Here is a 24,544-nt window from a genome sequence, read left to right as displayed (position 1 = left end):
TTATTATCTGTATTCAGTTAAAGAAACTGAGACTCTGGTATATGAATACTCTCCTAGGGTCAGATGAACTTAGGGAACCAGGATTTGGACTAATTCCACTGAATTCCAGAGCTCTGACCTTTAACCCCTTCAGTCTACAGATGTGGGGCTCAGTGCAAACAGGGAAAAGTAAAAACTTCCCCAACTCAGAGATCTCTGTGGTCGCTCCAGGACGGAAGAGAAAAGAATCATGGTCAGGCTGCCCTCTCTGAGAGCTTCTCTTTAGCATCTTTTCTGGAATTGAGCCATTTCTCTGGGCTTCCACGGCACCTCTGGAAATCCCCATCTGGGCACTTATCACCTTGCACCAAAACAGCCTGTTGGGCTTTACCACCCGCAGCTTTTGAATGGGGTTCCCACGTCTTCTCTACCACCGCGTCCCCAGCGCGTAGCCCGGGAACCAGCACGCACCCCGTAGTACCGCTGGAATGGATGCGTGAAGGGATCCGGGGAAAGAGAAAGTGTTCTCGCCTCCCCCGCCGGTCTGCGCCCTCCCACACAGGTGGCGGGCTGCACGCAGGGGAACAGCGACCAGAAGTGAAATTCTAATCAGGTTCCCTGTCATCTTCTCCAGCTGGAGGAAGGGCAGCCGAGAGCGATGAGTCGGGGAGACGCCTGTGTTTGGGGACAAAGGGTAAAGGAACCAGTGGGAAATAATCGACTCTTGGTGTCGGGGAACTGGAAGAGCTTGTTACCAGCTTTGCATCCCGGAGGAAAACACTGCCCGTCTAAGACGCGGTCCTGGGTCAGGCCTGGTGCCATCCACTCCTGTCTGTATGGGTAACACGTGGGGGACAGTGGGACCACTGGCTCCTTTGGAATAAGCACCTGAAGATGGGAGCCCAGGAGTGTCATCAAGGCCTGCCAGCCCCGTCGGAGAAGGACGCCCTGACAGTTCAGCTAGAATATACCAGATACGGGCCCTGGGAGTGTCTCTTTCCTTCTTCAGTAGCCCCACCTCCCAAAGTGACCTCTTTTCTTCATTAGGATCTTCAGGTAAGGAGGCACATTGATCGGTCCATGTGAGTGAATTAGGAAGGATTAGGATAAAATGCTTTCCCCCTGCCCTTTGTCCCTCTGGCTATTGCAAGATCTACCTGGAAGGTGGGTGGAGGGTGGCATGTTCCTCTGTCAGGATTCCTAGGTCCTCGCACTCCAAGCACAAAAGTGGTTAAAGCAGAATCAACCAGAACAATAGGCATTCGTTTGAACTGTCCTACAGTGCTTCACCCTCAGCAGGAAAAGAATTCACAGAAGCACCAAGCCTTGGATAGATGTGATGCATTCTCCTCTCTTCTGCCATTAACCTCCTGGTCACCAGGGGAGCTGGTCTCCATCCTTGGGACCTCACGGCTGGGAGAAGAGGTCTGGGACCCCTACCACGAAGATCTCACCAGTAGAACAGAAGCCTGGCCACCTCAGTTCCTCCTGGCTATTGCTGAAACTAGCTGAAGTTCCGTATCTATTCCAATCAAAACCAGAGAGATCCCCACATGGCAAGGGACTGGATTCCGGGGAGAATCCAGCACAGACGCCGTGCTGGGAAACAAGGAGAAGAAGGCATGGTAGCGAGGGAGCTGCTGGTCAGGCCAGTGGCTCCTTTGTGGCCAGATCCAGTGGCATCTGCTCCTGAGCAGACTTGCCTGGGCTGTGTGGATCTGTTCCTCACATTGAAAATGTCACTTCCTTTAGCTTTCCTGACATCATTGTCTTCTGACTTCCCCTGGACTTCTCTGCACGTTCATTCCCAGGTTCCTAGGCTACACTCTTCCTTCATGATTCTGCCCACCAGGAGAGGAGGCATCGCCCTCTCCCGTACAGATTGCCCTTGGCTTCAGCTGCTCATAATATCCTGAGGGCCCCCAACTCTCTCTCTCCAGAAGCTTCTGGGGCTGAAGACCCCACAGTCCACCTGCCACCTAGATGTCTACACAGGCACCCTGAGCTCCACAGGACAAAAGAGCTAATTCTGTGCCTTCGTGGACCCCAAGCCACTTTGTCATCCAGACATCCTGACTTGGGAAATGACAATTGGGCACCCAAATGAACCATAAAGTTTTTCCGAACTTCCCTTCCTACCTTGTGTGTTCCAGGGGTCATAAATTTCAAGCCTTTGGACTTGATCAGCACGGCGGTCCATCCCCCAGGGCACTACCCTCATTGGGTCTGCATCTGGGCCGTCGGGCCTTCCTCAATACTGGTCTCTTTGTCCCTCGTCTCTCCCCACGAAAATCTGTCACCACTGTGCTACCAGCCTGATCCTTGTAGAACACAAAGATGACGAGGTCTGTCTTCCCTTTCGAATGTTTGAATGGTCCCATCACCCACAACACAAGGTCCCTACCACTGGCACGAGGTAAATGTCCTCCACAGTGAGGATCCTGCTCCTGGGTCCAGCATCGACTCCTGCACCTCCCCAACACACCCCGTGCCCCAAAATTACAGAACAGCTTGCCGCTCCCTTCACGTGACAGGCTCCTCTCAAACATCCATGCTTCTCACTCGCTATTCACTCAGCCTGAAGTGCACTTAGACACCATGAACTTCTATACATCTCTCAAGACCCAGCTCAGAAGTTACCTTTCCTTCAGTCACCACCCCTGATGCCCCAGCTGAGTTAGGGGCTCATGGAGCCCCTCACAAATATTCCTATATATCTTGGGACCATCAGATTATACTGACGTGTTTGTGTGACTGTCCTGCTGGACGCTGAGCAGGGAACATGCCACAGCATAGGTGCTGACTACACCCCTTGTCCGGCCACACAGGCACGGGCCACACGATGGCACACATGCTCTGGGCCGTGGCCAGAAGGAGCCACAGGTGCCAGGTAATCCCAAAGAGAAGGAATGCCCAGTGACCTGCCCCTTGATGCCCTCACACTCCTCATTCTCCCTTCAGATTCCAGGTCCTCCCTGACAGCAAATCTGCCTAATCCAGCCTGGGAAAGGGACAAGCTGATGGCAGAGGATAGAAGAGAAGATAGCTTCCTCAGGGCCACCTGCCAGCAGCTAAGGACACTTGTCTCGGGCTGCTAATTTGGAGAGGGTTGGGTTTTGAGTGGACAGGTGCACCCTTGACAGCTCTAAATCTGGGCAGCCTGTGGGTCCCCCTGTCACCCTGCCTCTGGCCAGACCCCTGAGAGACAGGAAAACAACAGGGATGTCGCGATCCCTAGCCGGGAGGGAACATCAGGTTGCTGCAGGTGAGAGGTGAGCCCACTTGCCCTGGGAGTCAGCCAGAGAGGGTGCCCCAGGCGCCGAGGGGTGGCCTGCGTGAGGGTCCAGCTGGGTGTCCAGGATTCTCCCGGGAACCCCCAGAAGTGTGCATCTTGGCCAGGGCTGGGGAGGCCAAGTTTCACTCTGAGAAGCTGAGCCTCAGATGGAGAATGACCACACCTTATGTCTCTCACGCAGTTTTCAGTTCCAAACAGCTTGCACAGGATGTTTCTGCGCACAAGCCTCACCCACCTCCAGAGAAATGAGCGTTTTACTCCTGGGGCTAAGCACCCAGCAATGGTGCTTTCGAAGCCCCAGCCCTTGCAGTCTGATCTTTAAAGGCAGAGGATGTGTGGACCAGGACAGAGGGTCCCACAGCTGTGGCCGCTGAGACTCAGGAAGGGGTGAGGAAAGGTCACATTCCCACACGCACACACACCGCACTCACACACACATGCTGACGGCCTTACGCATGCGCCCTCTTGTTCCCCACGAGGACTCATGTGCTCCGTTACACGCAGGGACTCTCACTCCAGCACATGAGGCGCTGGCTGCTTTCTCATTATTAAACACCCAGAACTGTACAAATCCCCAGTGAATCCCTCTGAAAACAAGAGGCAGAAAACAGCATTCAAGGAAGATGCTAGAAATAGCCTCCCTAGACAAGCAGCCCAGCCCCCCAAACTGCACTGGCGGAGACCAGCACCTCTGTGGACAAGTGAGGCTGGTGCACCTCAGCCCCAAACTCTGCCAAGAGGGTCCTTTACCCAACCCAGAGCCCAAGATCCTCGGAGAGGGCTCCTCCCCGTCAAAAGCTTGCAGGAAGATGACCACTGAGCGCCTCAGAGCCCAGCACGGCGCAGGCAGCCCTCCGCGCTCTCTTCCTGTTCACACTCTTCTTGTTCTCCTCTAAAGTTTCAAACAGCGTTGACTTTTGTCTCATAGGCTCAGCCTCTCTGAAGGATATTATGCTGGCAACTTCAGAATCACGGAAAATAAACTCACAGTCACCTCTCAGTACAGAAATAAAACCACATCAGCATTGTGTTAGCTGTTTCTGCCCTGTGCACACGAACCTGGCCTGGTCCTAACACGTTACGGAGGGGCTGACAGTGAGGTTGTCAGGAGGAAAGAATCTGGGGCCACATTTCCCCAGCCCAGATGCTGCCTCTCCTGCATGTGCCCTGTGACTCCAGCAAGCTTTTGAACCTCACAGTGCTTGAGAGTTTTGATCCATAGAACAGAGTTGATAAGGGTTTAGACCTCAAGGGCAGCCATGCAGTTAAGTGGGACAATACACGTTAACATTCCCGGGAGAGAACCAGGCAGTAGTAAGTGAAAATAATGTCACCTATCATATCTTAATTTTCACCATTCCTACTAAGAGTTCAAAGGAGCATCAGAGACTCAATCTGGCCTGGCAGCGAATAATAAGATGCTGTCTCCTGGGCCGCACCACACTCCTGGCCCACAGGGGTGGGCAGGCCATTGTCAGCCCCACACTTGCCTTCTCCATATCTCACTGGGAATTTCCACAAGGAACAGAAAGGAATCGCTGAGGAGCAACAATAGCTTCACCTCTCTCAAAGATGCTGCCGTTTGTAGACGGGGAACAATGCTTTCTCAGTAACCAAGATTATTTCAAAACCAGTCAAAATAAGAATCTTTCCTTTTGCTGATGACAGTCAGGAGCTGAGTGTCTTGGACAGGACAGGCCTCAGGACACTGGCTCGCTCTGTCTCTCTCGTCTCATCCCTGAGTGTCCCCAGAGGCACTGGACTCTCCCCAGGTTCAGAAGATCATGTCTTGTAACTGAGGCAGACCATTGCATTATCAAAGCTTCCAGGGAAATTCCCCAAAGTGTAAGCATTGGATTATCACATGGCCCAGCAATCGCATCCCTAGGTTATACCCAAAGGAATCAAAAGCAAAGACTCAATACTTGTACAACAATGTCCATTGTAGCATTATTCGCAAAAGCCAAAAGGTGAAAACAACCCGCGTCCATCAGCTGATGAACAAATAAGCAACATGTGGCAAATGCATGCAGTGGATAAAAAGGGAGAAGTTCCGACATGCGAGCACACGGATAAGCCTTGAAAACATAATGCTGAGCGAAGTAAGTCAGGCACAAGAGGGCAAATACTAGGTGATTCCATTTACATGCAGAACCTAGAATAGGCATATTCATAGAGACAGAAACTAGAATAAAGGCTACCATGGCTGGGGGAGGGGAGGCTTGCAGAGTTATTGCTTAACGAGCTCAAAGTTTCTGTTTGTAGTGATGAATATTCTGGAAAGAAACAGTGGTGATGGTTGCACAACACTGTGAGGGTAATTAATACCACTGAATTGTACACTTAAAAATTATTAAAATGGCAAGTTCATGTTACATATATTTTACCATAATTTTTTTTTTAAACCCTGATTGTCCTGGCCGGGCTCTGTTCAGTGCCTCAGCATCACCGCTCGCACTACGGTGCCTGTCTTTGATTTCCTTGCAGCTTCTGGGTAGAGATGGAGTCAGAAAAACAGGCCCATTTCCTGGGTGGAGCAGCGACCACAGCTACCAAATATGCAGAGCTGGTTTGGTACAAAACCCAGCCTTCCCTGGCTGTGAGTCCCTGCCCAGCTCCGCCAGCAGCAAAGCCTGGGTCGTAAGACCCTGAAATTCCTAGCATGGCATCCACGCAGCCTGTCCCCCATTGCATCCAGCACAGGCTCCTCCCCGCCTCCCTGCACACCACTGCAGGCTGGCCCCAGACCCCGGGAGTCAAAGAAATTAAACATCCCCCAAGAGCTTAACTTTAGTGGGAGTTGCTGACAAGTCAACAGAAAAATCATTTTGAGGAGAATAAATGTTAGGAGAAAGATAAGCCCTGGAGAGCTAAAGAAAGACTTGGAGGTAAGACTGGAGAATGGAGAGGTCAGCCCGGAGGCAGGGGGTAATCTAGGGAAAGGGCGGCGGTCGTAGGTGGTGGAAGGCTTCCCAGTCCCAGTGACACCTTAGCTTACTCTGAGTGAATAAACATCACTTCATCAGGAGGAAGAAGAGAGAATTCAAGGCAGGAAGAAAAGCATGCCCCACGGCGTGGAGGAAAGAAATAACATGTAGCCCAGCCTGTTGTGGAAATGTTAAGTGGTTTGAAGTGGCTAAAATATACAGTGTGAGGTAGGGAGTGGTGCACCTATGAGAGGCCAGCAGAGGCATAGAATGAAGAATCACATATACGGGTCTAAACTTCAAGAGTCTGTAGACATCATGAAAGTCTAGAAGAATGGGAAAAATCCCAAGCTTTGAAATCAGAGGTATTCAGTTGTAAGTAGCTCAACACTTACTGGTTTGAGGGCCCCTGGAATCGTGCTTCACACATCTGACCCTCAGGCTCCTCATACCTAAACTGAAGCTGGTAAACATGATTCTGTGAGCATGATTTTCTTTTTTAAAAAATAACTAACAATGAAGAAAAAACATCAATTGTAAAAGCTCTTGTTATTCTTGTTGTGGGGAGGAAGACGGTGAAGAGAGCCTTCCTGGGAGCAAAACAGATCAAGCAACTCCTTCTGGAAATCCCAGGCCAAGGCCACTGAAGTAGGGAGTGGCTGGAAGGGGACACAGCTCTTCCCCAGCCTCCTCAAGGTCACCCACAGGCACAGAGCCTGGACCCAGGACGTGCCTCCGCCAACCTGCTACAGGCCAGATCCCACCAGACGCCAGAGACCAGCACTCGGCCAGCATCTCAAGTCTGCAGTAGTACGTGGCCGCTGTGCGTCTCAAGACATCCATCCCCCTGGCCCGGGAGAGAGGAGAACCCTGGGAGCAGCCCCACCGGCTCTGTTCTTGGGCACTTAGACGTCAGCCGGGACCGCTGCTCCTTGCGCTGTGACGCGCCTGCACTGCCCTCTGGTGGCCAAAATGAGAAGCAGCAGGAAGCTGGCAAATGCATGCAGTGCAGATAAAAAGGGCGAAGTTCTGACACGCTACCACACGGATAAGCCTTGAAAACATAATGCTGAGCGAAATAAGTCAGGCACAAGAGGGAAAATACTGGGTGATTCCATTTATACACAGAACCTAGAATAGGCATATTCATAGAGACAGAAAGTAGAATAGAGGTTACCATGGCTGGGGGAGGGGAGGCTTATGGGGCCACCGTAAGCAAAGCACAAGGTGACTGTGGTCTTGACCAACGTTTTTCTCTGTCCTCACCGCCAACCCCTACCCAGTCCTACAAAGACTCAAAGGCCAAGGGCCCTTTCCCTAAACTCCCAAATCTCTGAGCTGGAATCAGGGCTCCTCCACTCACAGACCTTGTCTGAGTCTCAGCAGCTCTTCCCTACCACAGAGAGCCTGCTGGTCCCCTTCACACTGGGGCAGGAGCGGGGAGCTGCCAGCTGCGTTCTTGCCTCGGCTTACATCTGTCCTCCCACAGCTGTTCTCTTCCCTCCAGGGTGTGCAGGACCAGATCTGGGCCCACCCCTGTCGTGGGCAAAGCACCAGGGCAAGGCAGGTGTGCAGACTGCTCCTGAAGGTTCTGGATCATAAAGCGAAATTACCTCACAGCCCAGAAAAGAAGTAAAAATGGGATACTAGACATCTCCGCCCTCATGTTCCTCAGCATCCCTCCTACCTGCTGATTTTCCTCCTCAGAAGTGTGACCCTGCCTCTGGCTTCCACAGTCTCCCACGTCAACGCACTGCCGGCTTCCCGTGTTGTCTGACCCAGTGCAGGCTGACTTCTTTGGGAAGCACCTCCTGTCCAGGTGGGGCTCTCACAACCAAACATGCCCATTTAACTTTTCCTGACCAAGAGTTTACCACTGTCCTCTAGGACATGCTCTACGTAAGAGCATTTACTACCTTCTGAGCCAGGCTGTGGTAACAAATGCCAAGATATAAAGATGAACGCAACCTGGTTTCTACATTAAAGAGACTCACCTGTCATTTCTTAAAATCTCATCTTCTAGCTTCAATGCATTGTCTGACTGAGTTAAAATGAAGCAAATCTCCAGGCTCTGCTTCAACATCTTGCACTATGTTAATAGTAGTCAGGAATCTTTTAATTATAAGTAATATATATCTACCTCAAATCACCATAAGCAAAAATGGCGGATTTATTAGCTACGTAACTGGGAGTTCTGGGGGTGGAGTCAAGGGCCTGACAGGATGAGGAGGGGCTCGGATGAGGTGCTCAGACCCCTCTCTCTTGCCGCTTCTGTTTCTTACATTCATTCTTCACTTCTGTAGACAGACTGTCCCCAGTGGTAGGGAAACTGGACCCTTCACTGGTCCCTTCACTGTATGCAGAGGGGCACAGATGCGAGACTAGAGTGGGGCGCCTAAAGCATAGGACCCTGAGCAGGAGCCCCCTCTTGTCTGGGCCTAAGAAGGGAACTAACCATCAGTTTGATCTGTGTTAGAAGACTCAGGTTCAAATCCTGCTGAGTCTCCCTTCTAAATACCATGGAAAGCCTTACACCACCCCCTCCTGTCAGTGCCCTTCCTTTCCTCCACAGGTGTGGATTCCAGAAACATCTGTACCTCGAACTACTTTTTGGTGTCTACAACCAGAGACACCAACATGGAACACCAGCCTCTGTTTTAAAATACAGGTTTCACATTCTTTAGGCACGGCAAGGCCCATGGAGCAGGAAACAACTCTCACTGAAAAAACAGTTACACTCACAGTTCCCAGAGGAGGGGTTACGCCATACCACTGGGGCTGGGGCTGATGCAGTGAAGAGCCAGGTCAGCCAGGAGCAGAGGGAGTGAGGGGGACACAGGGGCAAGAGGCTTCACTGCAGTTTCCACAGGAAGGAGCAGGCAAAGCATGATATGTAGGTTTATGGTTGGCTAGTCTGAATAATTTCAGTGGACCCCGGAGCAGAGGGGCTGCCCCTGGTTGTCTGGTGTGTGGCCTTGGCCAATTAGGGCAGGTGGACAGTGGCATGGCGAATAAAGCCCAACACACAGGTGGTTGGGGGTAGGGGTTCTGGGTCGGTTGGTTTGCATATGACAGGCATGCTCTCAGGCCAGCTGTTTGCTATTTCTAGGAATCAGCCAACCCTGGGAGGGGCAGTCCCTTCGGAGTAAGCAAGGTCCCAGGAATCAAAGCATCAGAAAATTAAAAGAATGCACTCTTGTGCAGTCATTTTAAATCCAGCTCCATGGAGTGCTCTGCCCCCTGCTGGTGGCTGGACCCAGACTGAGCACCAGCACTGCCACAGGGAGGACTCGAACAAGTAGTGACACAGAAGAATTCGCAGAGGGATCCAAGAGCACCATAAGCAAGAATCAGCAGGATGACAGTAAAATGTTTATTGGAGACTTGAGCTGGGGTGCAAGCGGGAAAGATCTGACTGAATATTTGTCTCGATTTGGGGAAGTTGTAGATTGCACAATTAGAACAGACCCAGTCACTAGAAAGAAGATCAAGAGGATTTTTGGATTTGTGCTCTTCAAAGATGATGCTAGTGTAAAGTTTTGGAAGCAAAAGTGGATAACAAATTGACAGACCCAAAGAGGCCAAAGCTCTCAAAGGGAAGGAACTTTCCAAAAGACTTAAGAGTGGAGTAAGCCCAGACACTTCTGGACAGCAAATTAAAGAACATTATGGAGCCTTTGGAGAGGTTGAAAATATTGAACACCCACGGATACAAACACAAATAGTAGGAGAGAATTTCTTTTGATCACATACATCTGAGCCAGTAAAGAAATTGTTAGAAAGCAAACGTGATCAGATTGGTTCTGGGAAGAGTGAAATGAAAGGTGCACGACCTAAAAAGATGTACAGGCAGAACAGCAAACAAGGAGAAAGAGGTGCTGCAGCTGGAGACAAGGTGGTACTAGGGTCATGGCTAAGGTCAGGGTGAAACCTGGAAACAATGATTTAATAACAATTATGATCAAGGATATGGAAATTATAACAGTGCCTATGGTGGTATTGCTATGGGAACTATGGATTTGGACTGGGATAGGCAGACCACGATGGTTAACATCTCACAATCACCAAAACAATTTTCTGCCATAATAAAGAGGGGCACTGGAGAAATCAGGAGATGTCAAGGTAATCTACCTTGCCAGATGACATTGAAGATGGGTCTTCTGCAGATTTAAGATTATTTTGTAAGACTTTCTTGCATACAAGACACAGCTGTGTCCTGCTGATCTAGCTGCCAATTAGTTTTGTTTCACTTTATCCTTTGCTCTCTGTGTTACAACTCTAGGAGGATTTGTGTTTACACAAAATTTATTTGCATGCTTTCATGTTACATCTCCAATAAGTGCTTTCTTCTGTAAAAAAAGAAAACAGATGGCTAGTACAGCCCCATACCCATAGACTGAAATAGGTGCACCTTAAATACACTTTGATCATAAGATATATTAAACTGCATTCTAAAAATTGGTTTCCACCTATTAGACTTAGTTCTTGTGGGTAGAGGTTCTATCTCATCCATCTCTGTATTCTCAGCTCGTAGTCAGGGTCTCACCTAGAGCTTCCCAGCTTGTATATCTCAGCACTTTGTATGGCTTAAGGGGATGCTGATGGTTGTAAATTTTGTAATTTTGTAAAATTTTTAGAGCAATACAAAACCATGTTTTCACAACCATTTAAATTCTTACTTCAGCTAAAATTATATTTGTTTAAGCCATTATTTGTTTGGCTCCCTCTTGTGCTCCCTAAAGTCAGTTGTTATTACGTTAGCAAAAGACTTTGGGCATAACGCCCTCCGCCAAAGAGTGATCTCCATTGGCTACACCAGGGAGCACTCCTCACCCCAGGAACACCATCCAATTATTATCCTTTTCTGTGGACCAGGATGCAAAGGTATGGAAGCACTGGCCTATCAGATTCAAAAACAGGTTTTGAATTAAATAAGATTGCATGAATGAATTGAATAAAATCAAAGCACTTGCTTTGTCTCTTAATACCTGCAAATCACCAGCCTCTACAAACCTTTGATATTCCAGATTCAAAGAGAGAACAATACCCATCTTGTAGGATTTTAAGGATGAATAAGGAACTATCTAGGTGAAGATTTAGCTATAACATATTACACAAAGTTAACTGTTACCAGCTTAGGCATTAACAACTACACTACCACTTCCCAAACTGATCACTCTTTCCTCAACCTCAGGTCTCTGCCATATACCCTGCTCTCTCAGCAAATTATTCTTCAAAACACCTTTTTTTTGTCTTTTCCAAAATCACTCTCCACATTAAAAGCCTTTGCCAACTCCCTTTGCCTACTCAGTTAACCCTAAACTCAAGCCACAAGGACCTTCAGCCACCAGGCGGCAACTCTCTCCGATCTCTATGAACCCTGTGACCTGGGGGCTGGTGGGAGAGAGGCCAGTCTGTCAGTTACATGGTTGTTGGACAGCTGCTTCTGGGGAGGTCTCTCCCTGAGTGCTGGGTAAAACCTCAACCTGGAATGGGGAGGGTTCTTGACTCTGAACTAGAATTTTTATTCTCGAACAGGTCGGACCAGTGTAGGTAGGGAAGGAATTAATTAAAACAAGAGTAGCAGTGAGTGACTGTAGCCATTCAGTCAGCAGAGAGCAAGGAAGAACAGAGGGAGGAAAGGGAAGTTCACTGAACTGCTGCTCAGCATGGGGCAGATCCACTGCCAACTCATGAATCCAGAATCACCTAGCGTCCAGTGTCTGCACAGCACATTCAGGAACTGAGTCCCTACCACCCCAGGACTTGGGGGAGCCACAGAGCACTAAATGGAATGAGATTATGTTCTGAAAACTTCCCAAAGCAAAGAAAGGAGGTTTTCAGGCAAGCTACTGAAGAGCATGATACAGCTGCAGTCCCGTCCTGGTCACCCAGGTGACAGAATTTGCAAGCCCAAATCACACTTGTCAGTAGCCGCTCCCTACTTATCTGGAGCAGAACAGAGACAGAGTGGAGACTTGTGCTTAAGTCTGGAAAATAGATTGAAATAGCAGTGACAAAGACACTTACCACTGGAAGAGCACAAAGACAAAATGCAGTAAGTTGAATAGTGAGGCTTTATTTTAAAAGTACACACTCAAAGAAAGAGGAGTGTGGGCAATCTCAGAGAGGAGGCTCAATTAAAGGTTTGGGGTTTGGGATTTTATAGGGCCTTTTGGGTAGGGGTCAGCGTAAGGCATGATGTATATATATGATTCATAATTCCTCTGAAGTTTTGTCTTAAGAATAGGGTTATTTAGGTGACTGTTGGTCCAGATCTCGGCATTCTTTACCCACATAGGTTCATTTCCACTTCCAAGGTCTATCTCCTGTCCTGGTTACAAAGTTACTTAATTGATTAAGGGGCTGGAGGAAGAGGGAAAACAACCTATAGGCCAAGTTGAGGAAAAAACTGTGCCTTTTCTGCAGGCTAAGTAGATTTTACAGTGGCATGACCCTTGTCCCATTTCCCCGCCCTACCTGATTATGTGAATTATATCCCAATAAAGCTGTTTTTTAAAAATGAAGGTAATTGATATGACCTCAGAACTCTTAACAAAAATTATCCAAAACTCTAAAACAAGGCAAAGGATGACTGCATATCCTTTCAATGTCATACAGAAACATGGTCTAAGAAGTTCACCCAAGGATTATCTAATTCTGTAGTTCTGGGCTGTCCAATACTATAACCACCAGTTAAGGTGTCTATTGAGCACAACCAAATGCTTAATTTTATTTAATTTTAACTAACTAAACTTTAAATTTAAAAATTGGTATTCTTCAGTCATTGGGAAAGTTTTAGCTATGCTTTTAGATATGTTTGAAACTACTTCTACAACTGTAAACCCTACAAAATCTACGTGCAGATCAATGATTTCTGACAAAAATTTAGCATACTAATTGAGCTGAGCTATGAGTGTTAACACACTGGATTTTGAAGACTTAGCAAGAAAAAAATTAAATTTTTATGTTGGCTACATGTTGATATGATGGTTCGGCTGCACACCCATACATATATTAAAGTTAATTGCACCTTTTTCTTTTTATTTTTTTTAATAGGGTTAGTGGGACATTTTTAATTGTATATGTGGCTTGCATTATGTCTTTGTGGGACTCTGCTGCTCCACGTACGGTATGTCTTGTTTGATTTGCTATCTACCATTGGACTGTAACTCTGAAGTTACATGTTAACTTGTATATGTTTGCCCAGTAGAAACACACGATTGAAAACTACCCTTAAGTTTGATTGCCCAGTTTGTCTCTAACTTGGTAAATTATTCTAGCATGCTCTTCCTGACCATGTAAATCTCTATTCTGCAAACGCTCTTTAAATCAGCTTTACTTTCTGCCAGTTCTCTTATTAATAAATTCGATAGACCTTTGACACACATTCACTTTGTGAGAAGCACACTCACTGGTCCAAACTCAGTAAGTGGACACGGAGACAAAGAGAACAGCGGAGCGAGGCTTTATTGACAGTCTTGCAAGACCGGGTGTCTGGGAAGCAGGCACACCTGGGGCAGTTGGGGCAAATAATTTTTTCCTGAGCACGCAAGTCCCTCCCCTGGTTCCTCATTGGCTGAGTACTACAGGGTCAGTACTAACCCCAGACATCGCCTAAGCAAGTTATATCCATATTAGGCTTTCCCTTACATTTGTCTTAATTTTGTTGGCAGGTTTTTAATTTTTTTCTTTTTTTCCCAAGCAGGTACAGCCTGCTCCTTATCAATTCCCCACACAAACTCCCACTCTCAGCCTGGGCAACTTCTGGCATATTTTTCACCACATGGCCCTTTGTTAATACCTTACTGTTAAAATGTTTAAACCTCCCAATAAAAATAAATCACATTTAGGTTTTATGCTTTTTCTAACAACTTTATAGTTGTATGTGTCATATTTTTAACTTATTTTAAATTATGTTTTGACAGAGACACTGGCACAGTCCTGCATAATCAGATCACTTCTTTAACATAAAAATTATAATATATACTTCAAATAAAATTTCTAAAAGAAAAAACAATTCATAACCTTGCTACCCTAAGAAAATTGCTTTATTCATTCTTTACTATCATAAAATTCTTTACAATTTTTGCCTACATGACAGTTTTTCATGTAGATGTAAACATACAGTGAATGCTATTTTGTATCCTCAATGCATATGTGCAAAATTCATAAACATTTTTTCGTGTTCCTACACGTTCTGCATAATTATCATTTTTAATAGCTGCATGATAGTTCATTGGCCTTTGCGCTTTAACTTAACAATTTGCTTATTGTTGAGAATTTGGTTTCTTTCCAATTGTTTAGTCTTACAAATCATGCTACAATGAACATCTTTTCACATATATATGTTTACGACCTCCCACTTCTGTTTAATTATTTCCTTAGGGCAGATTCCCATGAGAGGGATTACTGAACTTCAGGGTGTGAACAATTTTATGGCCATTGAAATAAGTTGCATAATGCACCCAAAAACGGTTGTAACCGTTTATATCACCACCAACAGTCCATTCATGCACCAGTTTTCCAGAAGGTCCCTGCCTTGGTGAAAGAGTGCATTTTTGTTTCCTTTTCAGCTTTTGCTATAAATTAATACAAGTAAAATAAGCCCTCGATTTAAATGCTGCTCTGTAATTTCCTGTTTTCTTTGCGGTGTGGCCGAAAGAAAAATAGGCACCCTGGGGCACCTATCACCAGAATGATTCCTACAGTGAAACAGCCACAGAGCCCACGTAGGGGAGAAAATTTTGCCACCCGGAGATATGCCTCAGGCATATTGATTATTTTAAGGTGATTACTTTAAAAACGCAGACACAAGAGATGCTTTGAAAACCAACAAGTTACACTTTTGTAAGAGACATTTACATACATGTGAGAAATCTCCATTTGTAAGGGTGTCTCACAGCCATCCCTGGAAGATGGGGGGATGACTCTAAGTCTGTAGAAGCTCTTACCAATGGAAAAGGCAACAGCTTCAGTCTGCATAACAACCCCACCCGTGTTTACTGTGCTTTTCTTGGTCACCTCCCATAGCCGACTCCCCACCAGCAACATTCTTTTAGTCTTCAGCGGAAGTTGATATTTAACGTGCTGGCTTCAGCCGTTCGAGGGGAGGGAGTAACTCAGTTTTCCTGGGTCTCTCGCATGTATACAGGAGGTATACACGTTAATGAGCTTCTGTTTGGTTTTTCCCTATTAGGCTGTCTCATGTCAATTTGATGTTTAGACCAGCTGTAACCTTGAAAGGTAGAGGAAAATATTTCCTGCACAACACCCGCAACTGTTGAGACCAACCTCGTGTATATGAGCTGCAGAAATTTCGATGGGAAGCAAATCTGTATAGTTGATACAGGGCAGGGACCTGAGACAAGCATCATGAGTAATTTTCCAAACACCTGGGATATAAATAGTATAACAGGAGGGATTCCATCTTAAGGCTAAGATTGTATTTTAAAAACCAGGAAGTTAGGAGGTAAGATTCCTAACACATTCTTTAGCAAACAGACAATAATTCAGCCCACCTAGCGGGCAGGGCTGGCGGTCTTGTATATTTGCAGACAGAAGCTACTATCCTGAGGAGAAACTAGGTCAGTAAATTTCTCGTGTTAAGTTTATTTTGCCAAATTAGCTGGAAGACTGATAATAGAGAGGAGACGTGGTGTCTCTCACCAGAGATAAGAATCTTGAGACCACTTGACAAGTTTATACCCCCTGGCCCTTTGAAAAAGCCTTAAGAGAACCCCAAACCTTTCAATGCGCCTCCTGTCTGAGGACACCTGCACTTTTTCTCACTTTAAGTGCGTACCTTTAAATAGAGCTTTCCCGGTGCTCAGCCTTACTGAGTTTTGCCTCCCTGCGCTTTTCCAGTGGTAAGCGTCTTTGTTTCTTTGCCATTTCAATTTCTAAGTCTTCGCTTAGTCTCCGCTCTACTCCCGATAAGTAGCGAGAGGCTGCTGAGAGCTCAGATTTGGTCAAGTTCCCCGTCGCCTGGGTGACCCGGAGGGACCTGCAGCTGCAGGAGCCTGCCCGCACACCTCCCTTCTTTGGGAAGTTCTCAGGACATAATCTCACTCCATCCCGCGCTCCGCGGCTCCACCAAATCCTGCGGTGGTAGGGGCTAGCTGGTCCACCGGACCCCTGGTGACCCTGGCTTCAGGGGCTGGTGAGAGAGCCCTAAGCCAGGAAGTTCAGCAAGCTCCCGCCCTCTCCCTCTGCACGTTCCTGCCCTCAGCTGCCTGCAAGGCCGCTGCCATTCATTACTACTCTCGCTCTTCCTTCTTTACCTACACTCTTTGACCTGCTCGAGAAGTCTTTCTCCTTCAGAGTCAAGAACTCTCCCCCGACCAGGGTCAAGTTTCACCTGGTGCCCAGGGAGAGACCTCCCAGACGCAGATGCCCAGCAACATAGCTGTAGAGAAATGTTCAAGACCCAGGAGGTCTCCAAAATGCAGGACCTGGGCACCAGAGTCGGCAAAGTCAGACTGAGTCATGAATAAAACTGTCAAGGATGAATGGAAACATGGAATAACGCCTAGATTATTTTTCCTGCAGAAGTTAGGAATGTGCTCAATAGGCATTGTCCTTAAATACAGCTGTGTTCGCTTGCTGGCGCTGCCCTAACAAAATCCCACAGACTGAGGCACTTAAAACAACAGAAACTATTTTCTCACGGTTCTGGAGGCTATAAGGGCAAGTCAAAGTGTGGGCAGGTTTGATTTGTACGGAGGCCTCTCTCCTTAGCCTCCAACCGGCATCCCTGGGTCTGTATTTCCGTCCTAATCTCGGTTGTCATATTGGATTAGGGTCCTTCCTAATGACGTCATTTCCCCTGAATTAACTCTGTTAAGGACCTATCTCCATACATATTCTAAGGGCTGAGGGGCTAGAACTTCAATTTACAGACTGGATGGGGTAGGGGTGATAGAATCCGGACCTGAGTACCACCTTTCAAATAAGCCCACCCACCACCACAGAGAGATCTAGGTGTCATCTTCCCTAGGCTACAGCCATCCTCCAGAGGACATGTCAGCAAGTCACAAGCCCACCTTTCCCCTGACCCCTCCCCTCAAAACGACCGCCAGAAACCCTGGCCATAAAAAGCCTCTTGACCTATTAGAGACCCCTTTCCTTTGTTCTGCTGGCCAGGGCAGAGGGGTCCCTCTCAGGTTCAGCAATAAACCTGCTTGGACTGTTGAGTTCACACCCCTTTCAGGGGGGACACACGATTCAGCCCATACCAGTAGAGTTAGCAGTAATACCTGTTAAAATTTTGTAGACATAAAAATTGTTAAGGTTAAAAGGCCCCTGGGGTGATCGTATTGAGAAAGTCACAATCCAAATAAGAACAAAATAATTATTTTTTAAATCCCTCTTTACACTGTATCCCAAAAGACACAGAAAGGGGATAAATCCTTAATCTCAGTAACTCGTCTTAGACCCCGTTCTCCCATCGGCTCTCTCAGCCTGCGGAAAATGCCCTCTGACCCGAGCTGTCGGGCCGGCTTCCCTGCCCGACTCCTTGTAACGCATTTAGCAAACTGCCCCGGAGGTACCTGACCCTCGCCTGCCCAACCTGCCAGGTCGGCCCTCCCAGCAATTCTGCATCACAAAAGTTTCAGAACCGGTCGGCCAGGATTTACACTCCCGTGACAGGATGTGGGATGGAGGGCGGGACAGGTGTCAGAAACGCTGCAGGAAATCAGGCTGCGAAGACTGCTTAGGCGCCCGGAGGAGCGAGTGGGTTCCGCGCTGACACGCCCGCCACCTCCGGAGCCGCCGGGGACCCCCATGCGCTTCCCCGCCCACCGCCTCTGCCCCAGCGGCGATTCCTGCCCCGGACTCGGGCGCCCGTCCTCCCACGAAACCCGGAACCGCGCCCTCTTAGGACCACAGGGCCTGCAAATTAATCCTCTCCCAGATTATTGTTGTGGCCCCACGGGGGGAAAAGGAGGACGGGCAAACACGAGGTGTCCCCCTTGGCCTCGTGCGCAGCGACAGGGGGCTCAGGGCCAGTTCCTACTTGGCCTCAGTGGAGGTAAATTAAGAGACGCAGTCTCCGGCCCGAGCCCTCGGCTTGGCCCCAGTGGGGTCTGGAGAGCTCCCTTGTGACCCCCGCAGGGACCTCACCTGCTATGTTCATCTTTGGGGGTTTGAGTCAGGCCCTCAGACACACACACACACACACACACACACAAGGGTGGTCTCAAGCTGTTGTTGAAAAGACCGTTTTGCATAGTGATTCCAGGTTGTGGGATTCTATCCTTTTATTCTTTGAGGTATTTTCAATTGGAGGCAATTGATAGACATGTACTTTATGACTTACGTACATTTTATGACTTCCTCTTCCCTCCCCCAAAATTAGTTTTGCCTCCATTTCAACATTCTTTTACTTCCCATGTAAATTTTTCTCTATTCACATTTGAAGAAGTTATAATATCTGCCTGATTCTCCATGAGAACAGTAAAATCTTTACTGAGATCATTTTTATTTCTATGAAATTCATGATTATGCATTTTTCCAAAATTTATCTTTTAACAATGGTTAGAGGCAGATTTACTGTACTGTGAAAGTAGCTTAAGTTTCATCCATCTTCCAAGGCCCTGTATCTAATTAGTATTCTTCTTCAAGGAGACCCCCAAATTGTGTGAACTTCAGACCCACCTAATCTACATCTACCTGAGCTGACTACCAGCTCCTTCAGCCCCCAACAGAGAGTTGACAGATTTTAAGATAAAATCATGACTCCCCAAGAAATACAGAATACATGCTAACAGTTACTTAGCTCAATTAATCCTGTAGAGCAAAAATGTTATTTCTGGAATTCTCTGCTTAGTTTCTGCAGAGGTAATCAATTATACCTAACAGACACAATTAATTTGCACTTCTATGAACAGGGATCTATTGTACCACCACCAGGCTTCCACCAGTTAACTTGATTCTTTACAGTATTGCAAAATAGTCAAAGACAATGAAGAACACAAACCCCTATATAGAGTCAGAAAACTCCAAGGAGGGTCCTCTAGACTAGGTAAACCCTGGTATTCTATTGAAAGGGGAGTCGGTATTTACCCATTTCACAAATTTTCCTTAACTAACAGCAGGAATTTGGGTAGCAAAGAGTCACACGTTGTTTGTTATTTCCTAAGTGTGCGGTTTCCCACCAAGCTTCCCAAGCCCTGTTCCCCTGCATCTAGATGGCCCTCAATTTGTGGAAATCTGTCCCAAGGTAACCAAAACAGTGCTTGCATTTGGCTGGTTGCATTTGGCAAGCTGTGAACTGGGCCCATAAATCACTATCACTGTCCACCTGCCATACACTCGTCCTAGGGCACTGAGACAATGCTGTCCAGAAGTGCCGGGTAATGAACTCCTTACCAACCTCTGGTGGGAGGCATGGAGCGCCCCCAACCTCCAGCATCATTAGCTGGAGATGTACTTAAGGCTTGTATTAATGGCTTGGGCATTTCAGGGAGTTACTCAGTTTTCCTGTGTATCTCCTGTGTGTGGAGGAGGTATACATGTTACTAAGATTGTTTTTCTCCTGTTAGTCTTTTTTTACAGGGGCAACTCAGCAAAGAACCTAGACAAGGGAAAATTATTTTTCCTCCCCTATCCAGGGTTTCTAATTTTTGTCAATCTGATAGCTGATACTGAAGGGTCCCCACTCATAAGATGGCGAACTTCCTGCTTCTCTTCTGGGACCTCGGTTCCCGCCGGCGCCACCTGAAGCCCAATCACCCCTCACCCCCGTAATCCCAGCACCTAGCCAATAGCCACCAGCCCCGTAGAAGTGACACCTCAATCAACTCATGCCCCTTCCTATATAACCCAGCACCTTTCCCCAATAAAGCGGAATTCTCCGGTGAATTGCTGCTGTGTGTCGCTCCCTTCCTTTCATTGGTGCCAAAACCTGGGAGACGGGACACCCCAACTGGGCCCCGTCTTCCCCTGACACCAGCAGCAGCTTGCCCTCGTCCTCTTTTTCCGGCGCTGGCTCCTCACACTCACCACTCCTCTCTGGCCTTTGGGTAAGTTTTCCCCTGGAGCAGGTCACTCTTCCCCGAGCTATCGCAGCGCCATTGACCGTGATCGCCAGCAAGGCCCTGATGCTCGGGGACAAGGAGGGAACTCTCCCCGCCTTAGGCCTTCACGGCTGCGGCGGACCCCCAGGCCCTCCTCCAACAGCCATAAACGGGGTGACTCCTTTGCAGATGAGAACGCTCCCTTCCCCTCCCCCCTCCTTCTGTTCCTTCCGCCGAAAATTCCTAGCACTAGGTTCCTCGTGACCCCGGCACTCTGCCTTCCTAGAGAAGCCTGGGTGATGACCACACTTCCTAAGAAACCGACTCGTATACGAGTTTCCGCAGAGCACCCAGGATCACCGGGGACGCCCTTTGTCTCCTTGCCGTCTGCTCCCAGTCCGAGGGTCTCCGTTCGTCTTCCCCTGTTTGTCTCCCTCTCTGTCCTTTAGCCACGGGAGCCTCCTCATCCCTCCCTGGAAGCTCACCTCTTGAATGCCTGCTCAAGCATCTAGCCACCCTCTCCCTGACGCCTGATATAAAACCAAAACTTCCCCGTAAATACTGCTCCCAAGATTGGCCCACATGCCCCCTAGACAATAACAACCAATGGCCGGCAGGGGGAGCTCTTGATCCTAACATCACTCGCGATCTCTTTAACTACTGCCAGTGCCTGAAAAGATGGAAGGAGATTCCCTATATCGAGGCTTTCCGCCTCCTCCTCCCCCCGCCTCCCCCCAAGTTCTCCCAGCCTGCGAGCCGTCTCCCCCGCAGAAGCCTCCCGCCCACTCCCTTCCCCCTCCTCTCCTACCACAGCCCCTCCCCCTTCCTCCCCCACCATCTCCTCCCCCACCTCACCCCCCTGCAGATCAAGCCTGAGCCTTTCAGCCCCCCTCCAGCTAAGTCCCAGGAGCCTCCCCCATCTTTGCCCCCATCACCTGTTTCTCCCCCACAGACTGAGCCAGAACCCTTCAGTCCCCCTCAGACTCGGTCCCGAGGGCCTCCCAAAATTATCGCCCCCCTCTGGGAGGTAGCAGGATCCGAAGGCATTGTGCGCGTTCACGTCCATTTCTCCTTAGGAGATTTAGCCCAACTTGAGAAACGCCTAGGTTCCTTTTCCACTGATCCCACGACATATATCAGGGAGTTTCAATGGACCCTCCAGTCATACAGCCTCACACATCATGACATTTTCATGCTCCTGGCCAATACCCTCCTTCCTGAAGAGCGTAGACGAGTTTGGGACTTTGCCCAAATGCACGCCACTGAAATCCACTGATTTCGAAATAGGACTGACCCCACCTATCGCCCTGGCCCCACCGCTGTCCCCGAACAAGACCCACACTGGGATTATAACACCGCCGTGGGTCTCCGCTCTCGAGATATTTTCGCCTCCTGCTTAATAGCAGGTCTGAAAAGGCAGCTCGTAAAGTAGTCAATTTTTAAAAGCTCCAAGACATAATTCAAAGGAGAGAGGAAGCTCCCTCCGAGTTCTTAGACAGACTCACTCAAGCCCTATTACAGTTACCAGCCTGGACCCAGAAACGCCTGACGGGAGACACGTCCTTATGACATACTTCCTGGCTCAAAGCTACCCCGACATTAAAGCTAAACTCAAAACGTTAGAACAGGGCCCTGCTACCCCACAGACTGAGATCCTAACAGTGGCCTTTAAAGTCTTACATAACCGGGATGAGGAGAAAGAACGCCGTAAACAAAAGGCTGATCAGGCCAATTTCCAAATGCTGCCCAGCTGATAAAACCACAACCTGGGCGCCCCTCTACAAACAAGCCCCCCCCAGGAGCTTGTTTCAAGTGCGGACAAGAAGGACATTGGTCAAGGGCATGCCCCTCCCCCAGATCTCATACCACCCCATGCCCCGGATGCCACAAAAAGGGCCACTGGGGGTCTGACTGCCCAGCCACCCGAAGGGGAGGCTGGACGAACAACCCCCATCCTAGGCCCGCCGTAGTGGGGCTGGCAGAGGAAGATTGACGGGGCCCGGGGGCTTCCCGCCCGACCATTTCCATCACCAAACAGGAGCCCAGGGTTACTTTAATAGTAGACGGTCGCCCCACCTCCTTCCTCCTAGACACAGGACCCACCTTCTCGGTCCTGTGGGAATACTGGGGCCCTACCACGCCTGCCATTACTCCTATAGTCGGGGTAGGAGGTAAACAGATTTTCCCATTAAACCCCCCCCCGTTTATGCACAATCCAGGACAATCCCATACCTTTCTCCCACTCCTTCCTGGTTATGCCCCAGTGTCCCATCCCCTTACTAGGACGGGACATCCTTTCTCTCCTCCATGTTTCCATAACTATATCCACTCCCACAACCCCAGTACACCCTTTCTAATGGCCCTCATAGCCGACGACGCCCCTCTACCCAATGAAAGCTCCAGTTCTGCCCTCATACACCCTGTAAATCCCAAAGTTTGGGACATTACAAGCCCCTCCGTGGCTCTATGTCCTCCTGCCTCTATCAAATTATGTGACCCCTCTCAGTATATCTGTCAGGCCCAATACCCCCTAACCACTTCAGCCCTCATAGGCCTCCAACCCATCATTCAAGATCTTTTAAACAAAAATTACCTCAGACCCACTCACTCCCCGTTTAATACCCCCATATTAGCTGTTAAAAAAACCAACGGATCTTTCTGCCTCGTCCAAGACCTTCACCTCATCAACATGGCCATCATCCCTATCCATCCCTTAGTCCCAAATCCATACACCCTTTTATCGCGGATCCCTGCCTCGGCCTCTCATTTCTCAGTCCTAGATCTCAAGGATGCATTTTTTTCTATCCCTCTGGACCCCTCCTCCCAAGATTTTTTTGCCTTCACCTGGACGGACCCATACACAAGACATTCTGAACAACTCACTTGGACAGTTTTGCCACAAGGCTCCTGAGATAGTCCCCATATTTTTGGACAGGTCCTAGCTCAGGACCTCAAACAGTTTCATCATGATCACTCCGAGTCCACCTTATTACAATATGTGGATGATCTTCTACTCAGCAGTCCCTCGTGGGAACAGTCTCAACTTGACACTGCCTCCCTACTTAACCTTCTAGCTTCCAGAGGTTACCGGGTATCCCCCATCAAAGCTCAAATCTCTTCCCCTTCTGTCACTTACCTCCGATTTCTTCTATCTCAACAAAGAAAGTCCATTACCTTAGACAGAAAACGGCTCCTCTCTGACCTGCCCATTCCCAAAACCAAGACAGAAATCCTTTCCTTTCTAGGCCTGGCTGGGTATTTTAGAGCATGGATCCTTAACTTCTCCCTGTTGGCAAGACCCCTATACGACCTCAGCAAGGGCCCCCCTGAAGAACCATTATCCTCCTCACCCCGACACTCCTTCATTAAGCTCCGTCGAGCCCTTGTGGAAGCCCCAGCTCTCCATCTTCCTGATCTGTCGAAGCCCTTCTCATTATACATTCATGAGAGGTCCAGTCAAGCTCTAGGAGTCCTAAGCCAACATTATGGCCCATCCTTTGCCCCAGTAGCTTATCTTTCCAAGCAATCAGACCCCACAGTTCGGGGATGGGCCCCCTGCCTACGGGCATTAGCCGCTGGACAGCTCTTGCAGAAGGAAGCTCATAAACTGACATTCGGGGCGCCCCTTACCATTCTGCCCCCACATCACCTAAAAGACCTCTTAACCTACAAAAGTTTACAGACTCTCCCTCCCTCCAGACTCCTGACCTTACTGTCCTCTTTCCTCCAAAATCCCGTTCACCCCCTTTGCCATCCATACCCGAATCATGACTTTTTCCTCCTTTACTGCTCCCTCGCTCTCTCTCGCTTTTTTTCCTCATTCCTATTGTCTTCCCCGCCACCCCAGCCTCCTTTTATGGCGATTCAAAGTCAGACAGACTTACACACAGCATCAAACAAAAATTACTGCCCTCATTGCCACATCAGACTGCCCTCTGCAAGGCTGCTCCAAGCCTTTATACCTCCACTTTCCTCCCTCCCCCGAAGTGCTCACTAGCAGCTACCTTTATTCTCCCTGCCTCTGCTCCCTCTATGACCAAAAACAAGCCTGTTGCAGGCGATGGCCAGACACCTACAGGGATGTCCCTACTGGTCTTGCGCCATTCACTACATGGGTAACTCCCGGTACCCACAGTATTACTCCTCCAACCCATTCTCTTCAATACTAACAAACCTCTTCCTTACCTGGCTTTGGCCCATTGCAGGCCCTATAATAATCATTCTCCTCGCCTGTCTCTTCTTGCCTTGTAAAGTTTATCAAATCCCAAGTCGGTAAAATCTCTAATCCAACTTTCAACCAGCTTTTACTCAGGAACTACCAG

General features: G+C 48.5%; 1 protein-coding gene and 1 pseudogene across 6 annotated transcripts in view; one reads left to right on the top strand and one right to left on the bottom strand.

The window, feature by feature from the left end:
* Positions 1-7,092, bottom strand: part of CD244 (CD244 molecule) — a 39,293-nt gene extending 32,201 nt beyond the window's left edge. The window contains exon 1 of one of the 6 annotated variants that reach the window (XM_057495093.1): positions 6,597-7,092. In XM_057495093.1, the coding sequence (XP_057351076.1) occupies positions 6,597-6,675 (79 nt within the window). In that variant the 5' untranslated portion in view covers positions 6,676-7,092. The remainder of the gene's footprint in view (positions 1-6,596) is intronic. The other 5 variants (XM_057495092.1, XM_036922752.2, XM_036922753.2 and 2 more) reach the window with 5 other exon arrangements.
* Positions 7,093-9,249: 2,157 nt separating this feature from the next.
* Positions 9,250-10,751, top strand: LOC118930889 (heterogeneous nuclear ribonucleoprotein D-like; annotated as a pseudogene).
* The last annotated feature ends 13,793 nt before the right edge of the window (positions 10,752-24,544 follow it).

This window comes from Manis pentadactyla, chromosome 19 (genome assembly GCF_030020395.1).
Source record: "Manis pentadactyla isolate mManPen7 chromosome 19, mManPen7.hap1, whole genome shotgun sequence".
In the NCBI taxonomy this organism is placed as follows: domain Eukaryota; kingdom Metazoa; phylum Chordata; class Mammalia; order Pholidota; family Manidae; genus Manis; species Manis pentadactyla.
This window is presented reverse-complemented; position numbering and strand designations above follow the sequence as displayed.